The 24595-nt window shown below is 42.1% G+C and overlaps 2 protein-coding genes across 15 annotated transcripts in view; one reads left to right on the top strand and one right to left on the bottom strand.

Annotated features, from left to right (window-relative positions):
• Positions 1-8225, top strand: part of LOC109467825 (glutaredoxin domain-containing cysteine-rich protein 1-like) — a 9063-nt gene extending 838 nt beyond the window's left edge. The window contains exons 1-4 of one of the 2 annotated variants that reach the window (XM_019765901.1): positions 891-1610; positions 2926-3183; positions 7012-7077; positions 7705-8217. In XM_019765901.1, coding sequence (XP_019621460.1) covers positions 1086-1610; positions 2926-3183; positions 7012-7077; positions 7705-7905 — 1050 coding nt within the window. In that variant the 5' untranslated portion in view covers positions 891-1085 and the 3' untranslated portion in view covers positions 7906-8217. Of the gene's footprint in view, positions 1-890; positions 1611-2925; positions 3184-7011; positions 7078-7704 lie in introns of those variants that run through there. The other variant, XM_019765902.1, reaches the window with a different exon arrangement.
• Positions 8226-10650: 2425 nt separating this feature from the next.
• The window catches only part of LOC109467803 (cell surface glycoprotein 1-like), a 29224-nt gene continuing 15279 nt past the window's right edge, over positions 10651-24595 (bottom strand). For 2 of the 13 annotated variants that reach the window (XM_019765854.1, XM_019765855.1), the window contains exons 9-20: positions 24463-24514; positions 23796-23861; positions 22311-23195; positions 21932-22126; positions 21300-21473; positions 20436-20549; positions 19881-19988; positions 17985-18876; positions 17493-17658; positions 16587-16685; positions 15639-15983; positions 10651-13437 (exon numbers count right to left, since the gene is read on the bottom strand). In XM_019765854.1, coding sequence (XP_019621413.1) covers positions 13276-13437; positions 15639-15983; positions 16587-16685; positions 17493-17658; positions 17985-18876; positions 19881-19988; positions 20436-20549; positions 21300-21473; positions 21932-22126; positions 22311-23195; positions 23796-23861; positions 24463-24514 — 3258 coding nt within the window. In that variant the 3' untranslated portion in view covers positions 10651-13275. The remainder of the gene's footprint in view (positions 13438-15638; positions 15984-16586; positions 16686-17492; positions 17659-17984; positions 18877-19880; positions 19989-20435; positions 20550-21299; positions 21474-21931; positions 22127-22310; positions 23196-23795; positions 23862-24462; positions 24515-24595) is intronic. The other 11 variants (XM_019765865.1, XM_019765863.1, XM_019765859.1 and 8 more) reach the window with 10 other exon arrangements.

Here is a 24595-nt window from a genome sequence, read left to right on the forward strand (position 1 = left end):
ATCTGGACTTATTGGCTTTCAAAGATTTCGCCCGAAAGTCCCCTGCAGTTCCTGAACAAGCTGCTAGGGGGACCAAACCCACACCACTTATTCCTGACAGGAAAAGCTATCTGTCACCAAAAATTCAAGACCATAGCATGTTCAGGACCAAAGATACAAAAACCGGAAGTTCTGCTGCAGTACCAAGGTCATCCACCAGGAGACCCATATTTGACCTTGACCTTTGTCTTCCTAAGACTTATCAGCATACCAAATATCATCACAATCCATAAAGGCGTTATGAAGTTATGCTGACTACAAAGTTGCGGAAACACACACAGACACACAGACACACACACACACAGACACACACACACACACACAGACACACAGACAGACGCCGCCAAAAACAATACCTCCATTTTTCATGGAGGTAATGAAGACGTGGTTAACAGTTATCACGATTCAAGTAAAAGCAGGGTTTCTGTTTGAAATCAAAAGGCAAGCACTGTCTACCACGAATAACAGTTCAGTTTTGTAGCCCGACAAGGAGTTTTTGCAGTCGTGGTGCAGCGTCTAGTACCCCTGGCTCCAGAGAACTTTTACCTTTACTCTCCTGAGGTCACCCACACGCCTACAGTAAACACTGGCTGCTAACACGTCGCCACTGATGTTTGTATACTACGCCTTCTGACATAATAAAGAATATCTGTTTGTGTTATGTATGATATATACGGTAGAGAATGCGATTGTTTGATCTACAGGAGTTGCCTGCATGCTACGCGTTTTGCTTTGATAATCGTGTCGAGGACACAGACTGCTGTTTTCATGATCAATATTGCCTCATGAATATTTAAAGAAACCAACTGACAGGAAAGGTCATTAATTTACCTGCAGCGCAGTTATAGATATTTGTTAAAATGTGCATAATTTCAACAGACAATGAAGTAATCAACCTATGGCTCTTAATCTTATAATTGTATACGTTGAACTATCTAAAAGGAAACTTAAATGACGAATATGTCCTTTAAAATGCTGTATTCGTAGCGCGTCTGATGCTAGGTCCACTATTCTTTCCTCCCGTTAAGGGGTCGTAATATTTAAACATGATCGGAACGGGTTTGTACAAGCGATTGTCTGGGCCGCACCACCAACCACTCAGTACACCAGCGAGAACACCGCCACATAAACACAGCATGAACAAGCTACGCTTCAAATGGGGCGGGAGCGGTGCCGAGAAGAAAGACAAGGAGCCCAAAAATCATTACGTGAACGGCGGAGACCACCACTACAGCCTACAGCCGGACACGGGGGAATATTGCCAGTCGGACCCGCCGGGTACCGTACAGACTAACGGAGACGTACCGGGAGACCATCCCCGGAACTCCCGGCTCCACCTCTCACCTGCCGCCGCCTCACCTGCCGGCTGGACCTACTACGTCACGCAGACATCACAGGAGGAAGGAGAAGGGGAGGACGAGAACAGACTCTTGAGTTATGTCGGGAAGAGAGACTATTCGGGCGGGGTGGAGGACACGGAGATTGTGAGCAGGAACGGGACGGTACGGGGGGTGAAGAACAGGGTACGGGCGGGGCTGGCGCACTTCACTTCCCTCACACAAGGAGCGCAGGTAACCATACAACTTTTCAATAGTTATCTAGCGGTTAAAATACTCCCCAGAGCACAAGTTTTCCGTTATTTCATGTGAGAAATGTGTCATTTCAGTAAACGTTTTGAAGATGCGAATCTAGAGCTAGCCCACAAATATTCAACTAAAGAAAAACACGCATAAGGAAGTTACAGAACACAAAAAAGCCCAAGTAATTACGTAATCACAACACAATGGAAGTGAAATTACTACGGACCAGACTATTCAAAATCAAATACATTCTTATTCGGTCCTTTCTCCTACTCAAAGATTATGATTAGAAAAAGATTAAGGTCACCAATAAGTAAAAAAATAGGTGTGTTTATGACTTTGCAAGTTGCGTCACTAGATTGCGGTGACACGCCCTAAGTTAGTGGTCAAAGTCCTCGTACCGAAAACCCGTTACAATGCCCGTAACCTTCCCGAATGTACCCCGGCCATGCCTGACTGAATCCCGGCATGTTCAACTGTACTGTACGCCACACACCGTGTCAGTTCCTTATACAACAGTTCAATCAGACCGAAGCGCATCAGCAGGAACTGTTCCGCAAAGAAAGGAAGAACAACTGCTGAATGTGGACGTTCTATGACACAAACTCTTGTTTACTTTCTTAAGATTTCCGAGGAACCTTTGTCATGTAGGAGAAATCATAAGCAGCCAAGATTAACAAGCAATTTCCACTTTCATACGTGCATAAGCAATATCATACAGTGTCAAAGACATAGAAAGACACAATCAACTGGTTTGTTTGTGTATTGGCAATGTAAAACCAAGCTCAGTCACGATACTTCGTGGAAGAAATGTCAAGTAGATTCAAGAACGCCAAACACTGTTTCCACTATCATAACAAAACGTGTCAGAAAACAATAGGTGTGTACACATGCCCACACAAACGTTTTCTGCACCAGAATCGAACACGTAAGTCACTCACTATTGTGTAGGTCAGCCCTTAAAAGTTTTAAGTAGAAAAACAGAACACAAATGGTACCTTTATGGATGATGTGAATTTATTTCTTTACGACAAAGGTCATCAGCTGTTGCGCAATATACGATGTACGTGCTTTTCGTATCTTATTCATATTCTCAAGTTTGACCTACGTACACTACTATTTCGTGTTATTTTGTCATTGTCATTGTACATTATGTGCTTTCAGATATATATATACATGTGTCTTTTTATTTGGTGTGTGATTCTTGTTCCTTTGTTGAGTTGAAGTTCACGTTTTGTTTTTCTCTTTTTTGTTGTTTCTCCTTCGTTCTACGTACGACCCGTGGACTTTGTGGACCATCCTACAGCCGAATTCTCACTTACAGAAGGCGTGCAGCCATGAGAGGGGGAGGATCATTGTTTATACCACCAGCATGCAAGTCGTCAGGGACACCGCCGAGAAGTGCCAAAAGATCAGGAGAATACTGGAGAGTCACAGAGTTCGCTTCGAGGAAAGGGACGTTGTTATGAACTTGGAACTGCAGAGAGAACTGAGGGCGAGGCTGGGACAGACCGAGGAGGCGCTGACCTTACCACAGGTGTTCATAGACGGGCAGCCGATAGGGGTGAGTACGAGCATGGGGTAGAGGGAGGGAAGGAAGCAGAGAAGGAAGGAAGGAGGGAAGGAGGGAAGGAGGAAGAAGGGAAGGAAGACAGGAAAGAGGGAAGGATTGAGAGAGAAGGGGGAAAGAATGAAAGAAGGTAGAGGGAGGCAGGGATGAGGGAAGGAGTTAGAGAGAGATGGGAGGAAAGAGGGAAGACGTTAGGGAGAGAAGGAAGGAGGGAAATGATTTCAAGATGAATACATATATCTACTTACACGTTCAATTTTTACTACAAAATCCAAGCAGGCTGTGTGAATAGGGGCATATTCAACCAGTAACAGCATGTCCAAGACAGGTGCATATTGATACTGATATTCATACCTTGAAATGGAGACGATTTCTGAGAAATGTTATATCATAGACTGGGAATGCTGACGTCGTTTTTAATCGCGCCAACCCCCTTGCAGACAGAAGATCAGGTGTTCCCCCATAGTCCAGTAACGGGACGAAATATCTCGTGATTGTCTGAATTCCTTTTCTACGCATGTATTGTTTATGCATTTCCGGCAGATGTTGTTTTTACTTCTGCTTTCCTGTAACTAGGCAACAGATTGGAGTTGAAAAACCAAAGCCTAAAACAATCATCTCGAACTTTCTTGGTTACATACAATGTCTTGGTTGACTACAATCTATAGTCTTCTGCCCATCGATGTTTTCTTAGCAACGACCTGTGCTTATTAAACGCAGTTGTGGTCAGATAATTGGGACAACGGCGACCCAGAAGATAGCGTAAGTCGTATCTTATCAACTACCAGGCCCGGACTAGTCTACTATTGACCGATCCAACAAATTAGGAGGCTACAACAAACCGTACCGACCTGCACCACTCTCGTTAGAACTTCAAAAATACATGCACGCCAGGAAGAAAATAAATAGCATCCCCTAAGCTGGTCAAAGCCTTTACAAATCCTGTACCTAATTCATAATTTATCACCATCTTTCAAAGCGGTGAAAGCGAGATGACCGTTTAAGAACAAAAACAGTTGCTCGTCCTCATGAGATTTGAAGTACATGCAACTGATTTCGGCCTACAGTACATGTGGGAGCTTACAAAGAAACTGTATATATATCCCGGAGATGTTGCGTCTCTTCTGAAGACATTTTCGTCCCTGAAAGACAGATAGTACACCGCCATTGTTCGACTTGTCATCCGCAACATGCAGAATACATCCATCATTGGGAAGTGTGTAGTAAATATCATTGTGCGCTCACGCGAGGGATTACCCTAACATACCTGCACGGACCTCGCCTTGGTTTATGTCATAACATCGTTTGTTTAACAACGTCAACGTGCATGGCAGTAATATAAAAACATGGTATGGGGAAAACAAGGAACATAGACTGAATGACGTCATATGGCTGCTAGAAAAAACAAAAGGATTTCAGTATCTGTCAGTGTTGTTAACTTTTTAAATCTCACAAACATGTCTTGGAGACAGTAGACTCATTTGATCAAATGAGAAATTCTCACATTTAGTGATCTGTGTAGAATTTTGTCACATTATGCATGCAGCAATGGCGGAAAACAGCTTACATGTAGGTAGACCACTTGATCACCAATGTTTACTGTAAAGCCTAAATCTTTGTCCGAGATTTTATCGAAAAGGACATTCCCCAGTAAAGCATTGTCGGTTATTGTCCGCATAACGCTAAATTCCGACGTGTGCATGTTTTACATACTAGTAATATACCTGCAGGTGCACACAGACCTATTACGCTAGACTGTAAGAATAAATCAGAGCCATGCAGCCCTGCCACGGAAAATTACAACAGACGGTTTCGCGTGCGACACTGGTTAGAGTACACCTTTCTGACGTCAGAGGAAATACGAGAGATTCTCCTGACAACTAACCGACATGGCTGTCTGTGGTCGGGGCTGTTGTCAGTCATAAATTTCCTCTTGACTCAAGATACTGCTAAAACCAGAAAAAACCTCTGTTGTTATTCACTATGTTTGCGCCGCCTTTCCAGACATTGATTGGATATTGCAAACACGCGATGTAACACGCGTGCCATATGCGTTTTTTTAAACAACCTCAGGCACAATCTAGAGGCATAGTCAAACATCTTTCTACTACAGTAAATGTAGAAAGACAGGGAAATGTTTGTCCCGTGGGTCACTCGTAGAGTATCACGGTTATCCAAAACAGACACAGTTACAGACATACCTTCTGTTTTTCAACCTGAAATATTGCCTAAGTACTAGTATGTTTCACCTAGGCTTTCACTTTAATGTACTTAGTATGAGATTTATGACTGTTAGAAAGTGCCATAGTTTTCTGTCAAGAAATACTCAATATCATAGTGATAATCATTCCAGGGTATAAACTATGTATCTTATACTGGTTGATATATTTGACAATGTGTTCTGTGAAAAAAGTGAAACAACGTTGTGGCATTTTTATAGACACTCGACTGTAAACATGTCACAAGGAAAGTAAACATTTGGAACTAACAACACATACCATCACGTAGGCCCATAAAACTACCTGTAGGCAGTAATGATGGAACAAAGGTCAGGTAAAAAATAGGCGTTCGTCGGAAATGACGTCCTCGCAACTTCCGGAGCTTACAGGTGTGTCGTCCAAACAGGATATTATAACCTGAGTTATGCAACCAGGGAAAGTAATAAACCAAGAGAGATAATAGGTTAAAGAGATACGCGAGGAAAGAATGCCCGACATCTTTGTGAAACCTTTTATTTTGATTACCCCAAAGGAAATGCAATAAATAATTCACGACTGACCCAGCCGGTAATAGTAATACCTAACGTGTCCAGGACACAGGTGTCAGCATCCGGGTGATGAAATACCCATCAACTTGATCCTACCTGTATGGGAACCCCGGGGGCTATCTGTAATGTATTGCTAACTCGGGTTAAGGTAAAAGTAAAGGTACAGTAGTCCCATAGCCTTTTTGATGCCGAGGCCGTAGGGGCAATTGGTTGACTCGTAATTGTCTGTGTCTAGTATATGATATTGGTAGGCGGGGCCCATCGCTCTCCTTCCGTCGCCTTTTACCTCACCAACCGAAGTCAGGTATCTATTTTACACCTGGGTGGAGTGAGGAAAGTCGTGCAAAGGTTTTTGTGTACGCTAGCCTATCCACTTTGACGCCACTAACTCAGGTTACTCAGGTGTATTTGCTCTCCATGCCAGAAGTAAGACACACAATGTCGGCCTCTCGGCTCTCAAAGTTCAAGGTTTACGTGCGTGATGAACACGTGATGTGATAATGACATGGTCTGACCTGACACTGCCTTATCTGCCGTGTTGTTTAGTTACCGAGGGAACCTTGCCCCATGCAAAGGGCTAGGCTGATGGTGCCACTCTGGGGTGGGTGTGGGTGTTGTCATGGATAGTTGTGTAATGGTGTTTTTTCTAGAAAAATCGCAGAGTGGAACTCGCTGCCACCAAGTATAGTACTAGTAGGGGCATCATCGATATCACTAGATTGCTTTCCAAAGCTGCTACACTCAGATGTGCAAAGGTTAGGTGAGGTGTGACAGGTCCTTAAAACATCAGGAATGTATACTTAAAAACACCTGCAATGATAACGTTCATGTTCGATAACAACAACACTACCCGTTCTGACAATCCTGAATTTTGTAACTAGGAGATTATCTTGTCTTATCGTGCAGTCTAAAACATCATAATCAGTTTGTAGTAGCACTTATCAATTAGCAAAAAGATATATATTGCCTTCCCTTGCCGTTATTGTTATCATTGTTGTTCTACAGCAGTTGTTGACCGACTGGACTCATGACCATTTTCTGTCCTCATGTTTCAGGGGGCGGAAAGATTAGACCAACTGAATGAAGCTGGGGAACTCAGAAAACTCTTGAGCCGATTCGAAGTAAGTATTCCGGATTTCCCTCAATTGGAAGTGTTTCAAAAAGAATGCTTGGGTTGCTCGTCTAGCTGGGTTCACACACGGGCACAGATTATATACGTAGTCAAACCCACCCCGCCTTCGGTAAACCGTCCTCTAGTGAAGAGTTGATCATTGCCAAATACCGATGTTTAGACGGAAGTGTTAGCGGCTACCTGCCTGTGTAAACTAGTAGTATGACACCAGGGTGGGTACACTGTGAAAAATGCCTTGGTCCTCATTTTGTCTGAACAGAAAATATAAACTGCTGTGAATTTACTTGACCTAATGTTTTGACATTGGTTGGAAAACAGAATTAAGGGGCCATGAATCGGTGAAGTTTGAAACGGAAGCATTGTAAGAAAGGGGAGTGAATGAAGAGGAGTGGTCGTTTGCTGTACCCTTAGTCTTAAGGGTCTTAACTATGTCTGACTTATTATCCTCCCATGAAAAAGAAAGAAGCAAACTATATAATGCAGCATTGTTGCCATACATATTTGTGCTGCAATTTTCTTTTTGGTGGGACTGGAGGGGTCGCAAAGTAGTATGGGTATTAAGGGGTGAAGTCTGCCATCTCTGATTGCGTTGTTTCCTTTTCATTTCCTCCCACAGAAAATCACGGTGCGCTCCCTGTGTGACCGGTGCGGCGGGTACAGGTACATCCCCTGCACGGTGTGTAACGGCAGTCGGAAGTCCGTGCACAGGAACAACTTCACGGACATGTTCCGCGCGCTCAACTGTACCGCCTGCAACGAGAACGGTCTGCAGAGGTGTCCCGTGTGCGACGAGGAACAGTGCGTCAGTTTTATATGAGTTAGGCCACACTGACGTGATTATATGGATGATATCTAGCCTCTACCAGGCTTTGGAAGCGGCTGGGACGAGTAGGAATTAGCCAAATAGTCAGTGACGTGCCAAGGGAGTTGGTCCACTAAGGAGTACAGTTTGCAAAAACTCTTTAGCGGACCAGTTCCCCTGGAATGTTATCTGTCTATTTTGGCCAATTGCTACTTCTTTTTTCCTCATTGAAAAAAGGTTGCCACCATACTGTGAATCCTACCTAATACAATATGTCCTTGATCGTACAAAACGAAGCTGCAATGCCAGCAAATATACATGTATTGCGTAAGTTGCGATTTTTTGCCATTTGTATCCAGTACAAATGGCAAGTATCTGTCTTGGCTAAATATGTATTTCGATCCCTAAGCGAAGTCTTCTTCTTCTCTTAAATACCCAACATCACGTTAGTGATGACACTGGCATGTCGTAGTGCTCTGCTGCCCTCGTCTGACATGTTCTGGCGAACTTGTTTACTAGTATTTTCCAAAGTCAAAGAAGAAGTCTTCCAAAGTCAAAGAAGAAGATATGAAAGAACAAAACATAGAATTCATTGTTTGGCACACAATGCTCTGTGTGTTCAGTCATTTATTCAGCTTTCCTGTCGACTTAGATTTCGTAATGGACATTTTGGGCCCAACTTTTTTCTTCGCATCAGTTAATGGTGTGCCTAGAGGATGTCATCCATGTAATCAAATCAGTATGGCCTTATCCATAGCAACACGTCACTGAACAACTGTTACAATATCTTCGTCCTTCATCCAAATTGTAACTTGAGAACCATACATTAAGACATTTTATGCGATTTATATACTTCCTCGGGTAGTCTATGGTGAAATTTTTGGAAGGATAACGGACAAAAAGTGCCGGATTACTTTTGATAGGTCAACCCCGTTAATAGTTCCTGGACAGTAGGTTATGCCTTATTCGATGTTTTTGATCCAAATACTCCCATTGTACGTAATAGCTGCATCTCATATATAAAATGGTAGATCTCTGTCTTGTTAATGCCCAGTCATGATGGGGATACTCTGTCAAAAATGCGATATTCTGTTAAGAGTAGAACACACGGCAGATAGTTGAGGTTCACATTGTACCTAATTTCTTTTCGGCACATACTAATCTTATGACTTATAGTGTTTTGTGACCTGCCCCAATGTGGCACCAGGGCATCGTATCCATGAACGACGCCCATGCGATGCCCATGCATTGTTGCTGCCAAGAAAAATCTCTGCTCCCCCCTCCTCCCGCAAAACTGCGTGCCTGCAAAGCGATTCGCTGATATCACAAGGAGAAAGTCAACACTGAGCACTTTACAAATTGGACAAAGTTATGGGATCTTCAAACACAACAGTATTATGTGGCTCTAAGTTGTCAACTTCGGAATCAGTCATTGGCTAGACTTTCGCTAGGGGAGAGGGACTCAATCTCTTTGTTACCTTTTCTTGCCGCTCGTTCCAAAGGGTAATTAGCTCTATCTTACAAAGTAAAACTTAAAGTAAGCTCCTAATTTTCTAGATAGAAAATGCATTTACCCACATCTAGACACATTATGGAATAGCCCCAACTCAATCAGTATGTTACCCACGCATTTGACAAACACGGACTCTGGTGAAAGTGTCCTAATAGCTTTGTATGTGTAAATCCAATCGTGGCTTCATTGACAAACAATCCATCTTATGGTGAATGCCTTATAAGGGCATCCGCGGTGCCCTATGCCTAGAAGGAATTTTCACACCTCAAATGTATGATGTTCATAATATTTCACAAGAATTCACGTCGTTGATAAGTTTGACAAAACCAACACCCTGTTATGTGCCTGAATGTTGTAGATTTGTACCTATCCCTGTGGACCGGGATATTTTGTTATCAGGAATATCATCAAATTACAGGTAAATATTGCATATCCAATAATAATATATCATTTTAATTAATATCAATCCAGCAAAGTTGCAAAGAAAAACAACAATGATCATAATCAAGGTTATATCATTCCACTTATTATAAGTACAAATTTAATGTTATATGTCATTGGTCTACAGGAATCCACAATGAGGTCACACATAATTCCATATTGCCAAAAATATGCAGGATTTTACATGTATAAGATATTTGATATCATATCATTGTTTCAGAATCTGTATTTACTTTACATCTCACAGTTGTATTTTAGAGATATCGTCTTTTAAGACGAACTTTAAAAAGTACTTTTGTGTTAAGTTTTATCGTGGTAAGCCAAATGTTAAAAATGTTCCTGTTGCTAGAATGATACAAGATTAATATTGTTCAATCTTCCACTTTGATGATGGAAATGGACTTTCCCAGTTCTTATTGTTCCTGTTTGTTTTATCAAAGAGGAAGAAAATTAAAGGAAGTACATAACGGCATACGTTAGTAACTGGAAGAAATAAAATATGAAATGTTTTTGTTGTTGTTTGTGTGACTTGTTTCAAATGTATATGCCATATACTAGCATTTTTCACACACATTGATTATAGTTGATTATTACTAAGTTATGACAAACCTTCAACTCACTTACTACAGCCTATTACTCAAGATCATAAAGAACCATTATGACGGTAATGTTAAAGAACCCAACACACTTGGTGACCCAGTGTGCTTGACCAAATATTCTTGGAGACATCACAATCTCAATCCTTGGTTCTTGTTAGGAGACCACAAACTACAATGTTAATGACTAATAAAGACAAAAACTCGATGACAAAAATGACATTAACATTTCACAGTTGACTGTTTAATGTAATCATGCATAAGACCATTCAACTATTGACAATTCTCAGAGTCTTTGTTTCTGTACCACCACTGCAGCAAATTCTTATTCAACAGCAACATTACAATTAATTTCATATCATGATACAGTATGCACAAAACTGAAGATTTTTGAGAATGGTAATAATTTGTACGCAGTGATGTGTTTGTTGCATTGGCTTGTGGTACCGTATTATTAAAAGGTAAAAAATAAACATAGTGCAAGCTTAAAGTATGTTTTACATATTCAAAAAAGTGCATGAAGCCTTGATATGCAAGTTTGTTACACAATCATCAGTCTCAGCTTCTCCTCCAAGTTGAAGTTCCAACTGTTATAACCTTTGATAACAGCACCTTGCATGTGCAGCAGTTATGAAAAGCCCCCTACATTCACTTATAGTCGGGGCATCCTACAGTTGTTCTCTGATATTGATGTACTTCTCATTGCATATAAAAGCACCTACAAGAATTTAAACAATAAAAGCTAATGATTAGAGTCCAGTGTAGACAAGGTAGCTGATCCATTGTCAAAGCCCAGGTACATGGTAGGCACTTGGTACATGTAAATTTTGTAACAGTATGGTTGATTCTTTGTACAACCTATTCATGAGTTTAATGATACAACATCACATAGAGTTAAGATTCTACTTCTGGCAAGGCACATCGGCTTTCACTGATATACAAGAAATACTGACCTATTTTGTAGAAATGTCTTTGGTTAAAATACAAACATCAGCATTTCAGCAAATCACTATTATAATAATATATCATCTATATACTGGCTAATATCACTCTGGTTTGCACCATCAAAAATTCCAACAGCATTCATTTGCATTTCAAATGTTCTGACTTGAAAACTTGGACTGCCTTTACTACTTTGTTGTATTTACACAATTGCAATATTGTTTTTTAACAGTTTAGAATGACCTCATTCAAGAAAATGTTATTCATGCCATTTGCTAGTCAGTCTACAGTCTACAGTTCCCACCTGTTAAACTGTTAGAAAAACTATTAACTTCAAAAGTGTTCAACTGATCTTTATGTCAAAAGCAGATCAAATCCTATGACATTATGAAGGAATATTACTGCATGGCCAGTTAACAACAAAACAAGCAAGGATTTTTAGCAAAGAATCAGTACAAGATTTTAGGCATCATATTAATATACATGTAATACAGTTACAAACAATAAAGAAAATGAATGGTATCCCTGGCAGAATTAATAACAATCACTGACAGAAAGATGGGTTAGTAAAAAGATTCAAACAATTGAATTAGACTTGCATTGTTTTTCACTATACATTTTAAGCAATACTATTAATAAGCCAGTCTAAAAAGATGCACTCTTCTGCAAGGGTTGAATGCTCACAGACTTTCCTCTTATTAATCCTCTATATGAGCAATAATATTAGCAGCTGAAACAACTTCATTTAGAAACATTCACTTGTGAAATTTTTAAATTCCATGCAGTCCCCATAGAAGTTTTAATGTTAGAGGATATGCACATGCTAAATAGTATGAAAACAGGGTATGGCAACTTTGAGGAAGATTTGTTACAAGTTTACTTTCTTTCAGATGGTCATTTTGAAGCATTGAGATTTGAAGCCTCAATGAGCCAAGAAAAAAGCTTACAGCTACTGTAAGACAGATATTGCCACAGACTACATTCTAAAATTTGCTACTGATTTATTTCAACTGAATATAGAAAGCAACAAAATTGCACAGTTTTATCAGCTAAGATTGGCAAAAAGAAAAGCAAGTTCTAAAATCTTTCACTTGTTACTGTGACTAGAAATGTGACACAATGTTGCCTTTTTAGAGACAAAATCCTGAATTCCCTACACAAACTACTAATCACTGCCACTGGGAAAGTTTTCAGTGCTTGTTTGGTCCCATTTTATTTGGGGAAATTACAATATGTACAACCATATACCATCATGGCAGTTGATTAGGATAGTTCTTGTGTAACATTTACTTTAGTTGCTCTGCCACTAGCACAAATGCACTAGTCTGATATCATTCTTGGTAGCATAATGCTGGCAATGAATAAATCTCAATTACCATTTCAAAATACTGATATCATAGAAAGTTAAGGTTCCATATTAAATGATGAAACCTTTCCATTAATAAAACAGTCCTGTTGTCATGCTATGAAGTTCTACTGAACAAGAGTTGGTACATGAAAAAACTCATGAATTGAACTGTACATGCATGCCCTTAAAGTACCCAAACTTTCAAATGAAAAAAATTCATACATGCTATACAAATTACGTGCAAGACTTTTCAATGCTGAAAAGTGACTCACGTTTAAAACTTTCTTTTCATTTTTCTTGCATTATTACATATGCCATCCTCTACTTGTAAGCAATGGCAGTATGCAATGTACAGGACAAAGCCTATTAAGCCTATTTCAAAATATATGCCCAAGCCAGGCATATCACCACTGCTATACAACCATCCCTGCTAAAATTTGGAATAATTGGTACATCTGACAGCTACCAGTCAGTGCTACATGGTTGAGGGACGTACCATTGAGAAAACAGGGGCTGTACATGGAACGATCGTGATGACAGAACAGTTATACTGCCTGCTGGGCCAGCTTGACCTCCTGGCCGTGCTGTTTGCAGTAGATTTTCTCCTGGATGACCATGAAGCTGCTGATGTCCAGAGTGCGCTTGCACACCAGGCAGCGCTGGCACTTCTTGTGGAAGAAGCGTCCATCTGACTTGACCATCTCAGTCTGAAACAGTTAAACAACAGGGAGACTAAATCAGTCATCTGATAAAGGTCGATGAGATCCACTGAAAATTCATGGTGAATGTTTCTGCTACAACTATAAACAAGTTTTACAATATTCTAACCATGCTTTGCTGCTGTGGTTTGATTTTGACATGGTGACTACTTGAAGCTTAAAAATGAACGAGTAATACTCAGTGTTATTGCTATATACTCATACATGTATATGATACAAAATCAATGAAAAGTACATGTAGGCAAAGACTACTCAAAGCAATGACATTCACACTAACACTGCCATCCCTGTCCCTGGTGCTGAATGACATTCACACTGCCTTGTCGACGTTGTTAACCAGCTGACAAAAACTTCAGACAAGAGAAGGACAGTTACTACCTTGGTAACAACTGACTTTGCTAAGGCTTTCGATAGAGTAGATCACAGCCTAGCTGTCTCAAGTCTACTCGAACTGGGACTAAGAAGCTCTCTCGCCAAATGGATTTGCTCCTTCCTCACTGCCAGGCAACAGAGAGTAATGTACAAGGGGGTGTATTCTGACTGGAGGGAGACTACTTGTGGCCTTCCACAAGGAACTGTTTTAGGCCCACTGATATTTCTCGCTCTGATCAACAGTGCAAACGAGAACTCCTCCGCTAGGCGGTGGAAGTTCGTTGACGATCTTAACCTTGCGGAGAGCAGAATGATCGGGGAGACCTCAACCATTCAGACAGACTTAAACCATCTTGAGCAATGGGCAACATCGAGGAAAATGCAGCTCCATCCAGGGAAGTGCAAAGCTATGCACGTGTTTTTCACAAGAACTCCCCCTCCACTGCCGTCTTTATCCATTGCTGGTATACTGTTGGAAGAAGTGAAGGCAGTGAAACTCCTTGGTTTACACCTTCAGGCCGACCTAGGTTGGAATACTCATGTCGATCACGTTGTCAAACAAGGTAGCAGGAAGCTCTTCCTCCTCAAACAACTCAAACAGTTTGACCTTTCTAGGGATGACTTACTTACCTGCTACAAAACGTTTGTCCGTCCGAGCTGTGAATACGCGGCGCCCACCTGGCATCCTGGACTGACTACCAGACAACGTCACAGGATCGAGTATATCCAGAAACGCGCGTGTCGAGTAATACTCGGGTCAGCTTATACTTCATACCCCGAGGCATGTGCAACGCTGGACTTACCTACGCTAGAAGACCGAAGGGTCCAACTTTGCCTGAACTTTGCTATGAAAGTTCTCAGATCACAGGACTTCCAACACTGGCTACCGCCCAGGAGGGGCACCACCACTGAGCGCACCACTCGTTCCAGTAACAAACTGACCCTTACCAAATGTAGAACTGAGCGGTACAAACAGAGTAGCGTCCCATACATGACCTACCTCCTGAACAGTCACTATTTGTGTTAGACACCGTACGTTAAAGTCGTTGTAAATAATGCCTGTGTTAATGCCTGTGTAAATAAATGTAAATAAATGTGTAATGAATTTGCATGTACAACTGGACGCAATTCAGCCTTTGGCTGCAAAGTCCACGTTTTTTTTTACGAATAAAACACCATTTGATGCTTTGCTGCTGTCATTTGATTTTGACATGGTGACTACTTGAAGCTTAAAAATGAAAAAAGATACTCAGTGTTATTGCTATATACTCATACATGTAACTTTGTTATATGATACAAAATCAATGAAAAGCACATGTAGGCAAAGACTACTGAACCCTGAATGACATTCACACTGACACTGCCATCCCTGTCCCTGGTGCTGAATGACATTCACACTGACACTGCCATCCCTGTCCCTGGTGCTGAATGACATTCACACTGACACTGCCATCCCTGTCCCTGAATGACATTCACACTAACACTGCCATCCCTGTCCCTGGTGCTGAATGACATTCACACTGACACTGCCATCCCTGTCCCTGGTGCTGAATGACATTCACACTAACACTGCCATCCCTGTCCCTGGTGCTGAATGATATTCACACTGACACTGCCATCCCTGTCCCTGGTGCTGAATGACATTCACACTGACACTGCCATCCCTGTCCCTGGTGCTGAATGAAATTCACACTAACACTGCCATCCCTGTCCCTGTCGCATTCTGCTGGAAATCCAGTAATCAATCAATGTTGAACAATGCGTACCACTAGATTATTCATAACTATCTCCAAAGACTTGGCTCTAAGTTTTCTCACCTGGTACACATTTTCGTTACACACGATGCACTTCTCAGGCTTGGGCAGGATGAAGTTCTTTTTCTGCTGCCGAGACAGGAACTGTCCGGCTCGGTTCAGCTTGTTGTTGTTGGCCATCATGTCACCAGACTTGGCGGGGGGTGGGGACATACTGCCAGTGGGTTTGGACTCGGCTTGTTTTGAGGGGGATTTGGGGGGTTTGGGCTGCTCAGCTGGGGACTTTGCTGCTGGTATGATGACAGGGGTGGGGGGGTCAGCTGGCTTGGAGAAGGGCTTGGAGGGGCCACTCACAGACGGTCTGGATGCTGACGGCTTGGCTGTGACTGATCCAGTCTTTTCTACAACCTGTGTAAGGTCATCAAAAGGGTGGAAAAAGTCAAACAGAAGCCTGAACTGTACAGTTAAATATCAGCAAAGTCTGACACTATCAGTGGAATGGAACAAATTTGAAAGTTGATGCCTACTAGAATAACTACTGCATTATACAATACTAGATCAAATTTACCTGGTATTGAATACTAGTACCATTACCAAAACTACTGACAATCATCAAATCACTACTTGATATGAAAAAAAATTAATCATAAAACATGATTCTTATTTGCATCTGACAAGTAAGTTTTAATATTGCTGTGATTTTGATACAGTACGTTAACATATGGTGTGGTGAAAGACTGTCCTAATAGCATGAAATGTGATTCATGCTATAAAATTTGACTTGAAAACAAGAAAAATCTTTACTTATCTTTGATGATTATATAATATATTTGGCAAGATTATTGGCATTAAGCAAATGAGCAAGCATTTTAAGCCTGTTAGAGCATCAGAAGAGACAAAGCAAGGAGATTAGAAAGAAAGTAAGAACAATATTGTTGGAAAATTATCCTGTAACAGCATTAGCTACTTTACTACAGTGTACTGTATGACAAGGGCCTTCTGAGGACTGACCAACACTTTGGGAGGCACCGCGCTGGTGGACGGTTTGCGGACGGGGGACTTGGGCGGTGACGGGTTGGATGATGTGGCAGGGGGAGTCTTCTCAACCACCTGTCACAGCATGTAACAATCTTAACCATAACACTTTAGGCTTACATCAGTGGACAACTGACTACAGTCCCTGTCACACATAGATGGCGTCCCGAACACTGCCCAACTCACCCAGAAATGGTTTGGAGTAGGTTGGGAGCAAGGTCGGCTGTGGTTGCCTGCACCAGCCGAATGTTTCAAAACATTTGCAAGGTTTGGGAGTGGACAAGAGGTTGGGCCATGGTTGGGGACTATTTGGCTGGTGATTGGGAACAGGTCTGATGTGATTTTTGCAAAAGGTTGGCATGGCCTAAATCTGGTCAGACTGCTCCTGAACTTCAGTCAAGTTTGGTTGGTTGGTGGTTGGGGGAAGGTTCTGAATGTGTGACAGGGGCTTAACACTACACCATCAGCTAACAGTGCTTTTATCTAGGTGTGACTTTGGGTGAAACCTTAACCTTCTCCCTGCTGAGGTACTAGTTACCAGTATGGCAGCAGGAAGAACGTTAAGGTAGCCTGGATACCAGCTAGTGTTAAGTTTTAGTCTGCTCAACAGGTTGGCTATACAGGATCTATGAAGTGGACAGAGTGCTGAAGAAGGCTAATATCCAGGCTATAGAGATGATGTGTTCTAAATTGGTGACTTGAAATATTAATAAAGTGTCTTAGTAGTGAGTTACCGGTACTGGTGACCATGAAGATTACAAAGAGAAAGGTTACAAGCCTAGTTTAGATTCTGTTCAGTTGAAAGGACAAGTTTAGATTTTGTACAGTGTAAGAAATACATGTACAAGGACACTAAAGTTGTGCTGAAAGTATTACACTCACCACCACCTTCTTCCCCCCGACCGTGTCGTCCTCATCCTTGCCTTCTCGTTCCTTCTGTTTTTTCTGAGCTATCCTTACCCAGGCCGGGACCTTGTCATCACCCTGGTCTTCCAGTGCCTTGATGGCACCAAAAACCTTCTTGGGCTGGGGCTTGTCTGCGAGGGACCTGAAATAACATAAATTATGTTATAATACAAAGAGTTTTAGTAAGTACTGAATAAATTAGAAAAAAGAAAAGAACACAAACGGAATTGGAACACAAGAATTGTTCTAGGTTCTGAATAAATAGTCTGTAATTGAAACACTTCCCTTTCACCCATTCCTACATATATAATTTAATATGAAAAGTCTGTTACTGTAACTGTTGTTTTCATGTTTTGAACATTTATTCTATTATCTTCAGCTTTAAGTCTAAATTGTATTTTTACTTCTAGAACTTAAAGATCCCTAACCCTTAAAGGTCCTTGTGTGCACAGTGCCATTACAACTAACCTAACAGTAGCAGTAGGTGACAGTGGGGTTGGCATCACAGGGGCAGAAGGCTTCTTCACCACTATGGTCTCCTTTGGTGCAGCGGATGCTGGCTTTGTGGGCTGAGAGCTGCTCGGAGTTGGCTCAGCTTTAGGTGGAACTGGCTTGAGTTTTGGCCTTGTGATAGTCTCAGTTTCAGGTGATGGCGGGGGCTCTGACTTTGCAAACATTTGCCTTGTTTCTGCAACGCTTAGACGCTTTGGCCGGACAGGTTCGTTCTTGGGCTCTGCTACAACCTGTTGTTCTTCCTTCTGTTCTTCTTCAGAGGGAGCTGTTTCATCTTCGACAGGACCGTTCTGCTTTTCTGTTTCCTTCTCAGGCTCCTCTTCTTCTTCTGGAGGTTCTTCCTCTGCAGGTGGAGCTTCATCTTCCGAAGAGGTGGTCTCCTGGGGGGTTTCCGGGAGGTCCTTCTCTGGCTGTTCATAATCCTCCTCAGCCTCCTCCTCCTCTTCCTCCTCTGGCTGCTGCACGGCACCATGGGAATCTTCCTGCAGGGCATCTTCATGCTGCTCCTCTGGCTGGCTGGTTTCGAGGTCTAGATCTGGTGTCGGGTCTGGCTCTTCCGCTGGGGCGACCTCATTTTCTGCAGCGACCGTTTCTTCTCCTTGTTCTGGCTCTTCAGGTGGGGGTACCTCTTCTTCGAACGAGTCTTGCTTCTTGACCGACTGTTTCCTCTTCATCTCCTCCACAAGCTGTGCCCCCAGTGGGTCGGGCGGCCCCCGGGTCGGTGATTTCGGGGTGATGAGCTCGTCATCATCTGGAGGTTCCTGGCCGTCCTCGGCTCCAGGAGAGGCTGGGGTGGGCTGATCAGGCAGGTCTGAGGGAGGGGGTGAGTCTGCTGTGGGCTCCTCACCTGCAGATAAAGGACACAACCATTGTTGCACATAGATACTGTATACAGGGACAGTCTGTATCAGACATGTGTAGTGTGATATTCTGTACAGATAAAATTTCTTGATTGTGTACAGAACCTTTTGATTATCTTATTTTTCCATCATTTGTCTGGGACCTAACCTACTGTGTACTTGCAGAAACTATTGAGATTATAGGCTGATGAAATTTCTGTCCTTGTCAAAGACAATGTTTCACGACACAAAGGATTGAACACTCTTAAGAACTCGGCACAAGGAAATACAGAATACAAACAACACAGAAAAATATGGGTTAAAGAACACACACAAAAAAGATAAAATATTAGTAACAGCATCACACAAAAACACAAAGAAGCTAATACTACAGAAGGACTTTTTCATTCTGTACAAAGGACATGGGGTACACAAGACCAGGTACATGTACTAGCAATGACCTGAGACACTGCATAATTGCTTGATACCCCCTCTACTCCAAAATGGTAAGACATTCTACACAATAAACCATGTCTTCCCTAACAGGTGTTATTAATATAACAATCTTTAATTTTAACTAAGGACATTCAAGTGTGTACATTATATTATGTCATGACCTTTACATCCAAACCTTTTGTGATTTGCAGTTGGAGTGAGAATTGAATTGACCCAATACGAAGTCACTTGCAAGGGGTAGAGTGTCAAAATTAGTTGAAATAGGAATATCTTATGCACTGCCACGATGCAGCAATATGCATATTCTATGTTTTGTGCTTATGACATGCATTGAAAGTATTTTGTTTTTGTTTTTATACAACTAGTCTGGTTATCTGCCTAGCTACTGCAAATGTCTTCTGCACCTATGTGAGATTTGGAGGTCAGTAACAATGGTGTGAGTGGAGTTTTTTTATGCATGCTTCCTGGTCTGAGGGCAGTGTTCATAATTTTGGGAAGTGGGAGGAGGGTGTTAAGAGAGGTGATTGGCAAACTTGTCAGGATGTGTTGTTGTTACCTCCCCCTACAGCTGTGCGTTCTTGCTGTGCAACAACAGCCAATAGTCTCTGGGCTATTGCCTCCCCCGTGTCTTCATCTGTGGCCATATCTGCACTGCCTGCAGCACCTGAAGCACCCACCAGGGGGCGACGATCGTGGTTATTGCTTGTCAACTTTTTCCAAGACTGAACCAAATGCATAGTTGAGGGCTCTCTCTGAACACTGATAGTCATCTTGGCAACTACTACAGTAACAGTAATATGGGATGGACAACACTGGAATGGTCTATGGAAAGGCAACTCAGGGCAACACACACATGGGACTAACTCTCATATTTTCTTCACTACTGTAGCTCTGCAGGTACAGGCTGTCACATCTACAAACACCATACAGCTACTGTACTGGCTCTAAACAGCATGTGTGAAAAAATGTTTATGTACTTACTGTAACACTGCTTACAGTGGTTACAGATTAAGGATAAAAAATTCCACTTACTCATGATGATTTTGTGGAAAGCATTAAATAAACAATTGTAGCATCTTCAGGACTTAAGAATGACTATAGAACTCCCTACCAGACGAGGATGCCCCTGAGTCTTCAGCCGCCTCCTCCTCCTGTCCTCCCCCTGCTTCATCCTCAACCACTCCTTCATCATTCTGTCCTGCCTCTTCAGACTTACCTAGGCTGTCTGTAACAACACAAGCAAGACACACTCATGATCAGGAACATTTGCCTCCAATATCATATTTTGTTAAAGCTCGCTCTACTGTCCCAGAAAGTGGAAAAGGTGCATTTATTAGGAAGCTGCATGTGCATAATGTGATACTACCAGTATTCATTCATTCATGTTGCAGAGCACACATCAGCTGACTTTATTCTTAGAAATATATCAGGATGTATAGATAAAGGTTAGACATGAGATACAAAAGAAAATAGTTACTCAAGCAACTGGATAGAGTTTCAAAATCTATCCATTGTTTTAGTAACTATTTTCTTGTGTACAATGTGTTGTGCTTAAGAGAAACTGCAGTATTTAGAAAGATAAGATTGTCTTGTGTTGAGCAAGAGCATCCATCCTTGCAATCAGCACAGTGATTCACCTTTCAGCACCAAGGAGAGAGAAAGCAGGTTTAAGTGATTGATGTTCCTTTCTCCATGACGGTACTTTTGGACATGCATTAACAGCCGAGCGTGACGGAGATTAGCCTCTACCAGGCTTCACAGGCAGCTGGAAAGAGAGGAGACTAGAAATTTGCTAAATAGACAGATAACATGCCAGGGAAGCTGGTCTGCTAAAGAAGTACAGTTTGAAGGGAGCAGACCAACTCCTCTGGCATGATATATGTCTATCTGGCTAATTTGAACTGCCTTTTAAGCTTGGTAGAGGCTAACATAGAGGGGTGCCAGCAAGGAAGTGTTAAACTGAGACCATTTTCACCTTCCACAACCTCAACACTACTAGCATCAGTACTGGCTACTGGTCCCTCATGTGAGGCTACTACAGGCATCTCCACTGAGGCCTCTATTTCTACGGGAGGACAGAACTCCACAACTTGTTCCTCCAGGAGTGGCCCCTCCTCTCGGGTCGGTGTGAGAGTTGGGACAAAAGCATCTGTGTGAGAGGGACAGGTTTAGTATTTGTCATGTCACCCTGACCATTTTGATAGGGTCAAAACCTCACTGTTGTAATCACGAAGTTTTTGTATGCAAAAATATTGAATCTCATGATTAGAGGGAAAGAAAGTGAAATTAGATATAAAAGGAACAGTGCTTGAAGTGTACAGTATGTGCCCATGGTTAAAATCAAAGCAAATCTGTGAAAAGTTGAAGTGTTCATCCAGTGTTTTATCTGTCATCATTTGAGTCTGTGGCCTAAAACTATGGTGATGTCTTTATTTCTGGTGAGCTAATGTTAATCAAATCATTTTCTTTGTTGCATCTAGTTGTCTTGTTTCTACAAAGAATTAGTAGATTTGTTACATCTGCTCCATTCAAGAAGTTTGATGGGGCAGCAGCCAGGGAAGTCTTTTATTGATTGGATTGCACTGTTAGCAGGTGAGAATTCAGCACCTTGTGCCACCTGGTCTGATGTAGGTTCGGGGGACATTTGGACTTCTTCTTCACATAGAACTGACTGTGTAGGGACAGGTTCAGCTGCAGCTGTATCAGCTGGAGAGTCAGGTGCAACAGCAACTGGTGGAACCTCATTCTCAGTAGCTGCTGTCTTGACAACTTCATCACTTTCAGTTTGGTGCCCTACAAGGTCTGATCAGGGTTTAGGGAAAACTAGTTTAATGTTGAAAAATTTGTCTTCATATGATCAAAGAAAACTAACATAAAACAGTTTTTAATCACATGATTTGGCAGTCAATCAAAGATGAAATGCGATGCAAATGTTGTTTATTTGGTTTTTTGATTAGGTGGCAGAGAACACTGAACATGTTAGCACCTGAGGGCTCTTGCAGGTGGTCAGCTGCAGGTGTGAAATTTGCCTCAGAGTCTGTGCTAGGTGCTGTAGCTGCAGTCGTGTCACTAGCTTCAACATCAGCTGCTGCAGTTATCTGTATGCCAGCTGTGATGTTGTCAGGTGCAACAGCTGTGGTGCTGTCAGGTGCTACAGCTGTGGTGCTGTCAGGTGCTACAGGTGTGGTGCTGCCAGGTACTACAGCTGTGGTGCTGCCAGGTGCTACAGCTGTGGTGCTGCCAGGTGCTACAGCTGTGGTGCTGCCAGGTGCTATAGCTGTGGTGCTGTCAGGTGCTACAGGTGTGGTGCTGCCAGGTACTACAGCTGTGGTGCTGCCAGGTGCTACAGCTGTGATGTTGTCAGGTGCAACAGCTGTGGTGCTGTCAGGTGCTACAGCTGTGGTGCTGCCAGGTGCTATAGCTGTTTCTGTGCCATCTGCTTCTACAGTGGATGTGGATGCCATATCTGTGGGTGTGTCAGCCATTTTATTGCCAAGCTCTGCAGCTGTGGATGCATCAACTGCAGCTGCGCCAGGCATTTCTGATGCAGGTGCTACAGCTGCTGTTATGTCAGGTGCTTCAGCTTTGGGTGTTGTGTCACCTGATTCTGTGCCAAGTGATTCTACTACAGGAATATCACCTGTCAGCTTCTCAGGTATTACAGCTACAGGTGTGCCACCTGCGCCCAAAACAGGTGCTTCCGATGTAGGTGTGTCATCTGTTTTGGGGGTTAAAGCTGTAGGCGTGTCACCTGTGTCTGCTACAGTTATGGTTATGTCAACAGTTTCTGTGACGGGAGAAACAACTGCGGGAGGGTCACCATTTTCTGTCTCATCCTGAGACACTGAGGTTCTTGGAGAGTTATAATTCCCTGAAAGAGCAACATGTTGCCAAACACTGTTATGCTACACGTCCATGTCAAACTCCATTGTAATGTCATGTCTTGTCAGCAGGGCTTGCCCTTTGCAATAGCCACAAGCTAGTTGGGCAGCCCTGACGTGTGTGCTGAACAGCCAAAACAGTTAATAAACACTGAATTATCAAAGCAGTTTTCAGTCTTTTCAATCCATTCATCTGACAAACATTGTTTGCAAAAAAAATTGCCCAATCACTTGTCTGTTGATCCTTGGCATTATCTTGTTTTCACTTCAGTGAGCGATTGATTGACTGGGAGTATTGCTCAGATGTTTTGTTTTGATTAGAAAGATTAATGCATTTAATTTCAGGAGATTCAAGCCAATACAGCAACTCCAGTACCCGCCCTGGGAAAAGACTAGTCTAGAGAAATCTCTCACTCTATCATAATCTACGAGAGCAAAGCTGAATTACATGACTATACAATAATGTGCTGTTTACAGTGCATAAATGTGGTAAATTTATCATGATAACATTATGTATCCTATGTTTCTCAAGGTGCTTGAAGAGTCTGTGCTTGTGCAGAAATGAAGAGGTAGAGGAAAAGATAGAGCACCTGTACGGGGAGGTTTAGGGGGTGGTTCTGTGTCGGCAGGTGTCACCGGAGGTTCAGGTGAGTCAGCTGTACAAAACAGACAGCCCGACGCATGCAATCAACAAAACAAACAAACAAACAAACAAATACTCCAACTGAAGAGCTTGGACAGGGCTTAAACAATAATAAATAGATTGAATGCATCTTACTCATTACATACTGCTACAAACTACATTGAGAGACTATGATATAGATCTAAAACAAAAGTCAACCTATCTACTTCTAAGTCACCACAAAGCCAAACAGGGAAACACTCCTTCAACATGATTCTAACCGCCCTATTACACCTCCACAAGTCTTTTGGACAGGAACAACAGATTGAGTTAAGTCTGCATTTGGTAAACATACTTCTGGATCTCTACCGTAAAAGGTAAGATCTTTCTAAATTGTGACATACTGTTTTAATTAAATAACACTGGAACTCTGAATTTTTCTTAAAGTAACACACATGAATGTTCAAAGACTGAGCAACTATAGAAAAATATTATTTCTTGATAATAACCAGACTAAGTATTACTAAGTACTTGATACATGTATGTGGAATACTTAGTGACAATGTCATATTGAAGGTAAATCTGTAGGTTGTATTAATGTCTGCTGAACCAAAATAACAGAGTGCTAACATTACCTGTCCTGTGATTCTCTGACATCTTGGGAATGTCTGGTGTTGTGCTGGGACTCTAGAAAAAAAAGAACACAGACTCAGGTTTCACTTCTTGCACTGTGACGTTCCACGAAATTCAGTTTCATGCATGTCTGAT

Source organism: Branchiostoma belcheri, unplaced genomic scaffold (genome assembly GCF_001625305.1).
Source record: "Branchiostoma belcheri isolate BF01 breed outbred unplaced genomic scaffold, Haploidv18h27 scaffold19, whole genome shotgun sequence".
Classification (NCBI taxonomy): Eukaryota; Metazoa; Chordata; class Leptocardii; order Amphioxiformes; family Branchiostomatidae; genus Branchiostoma; species Branchiostoma belcheri.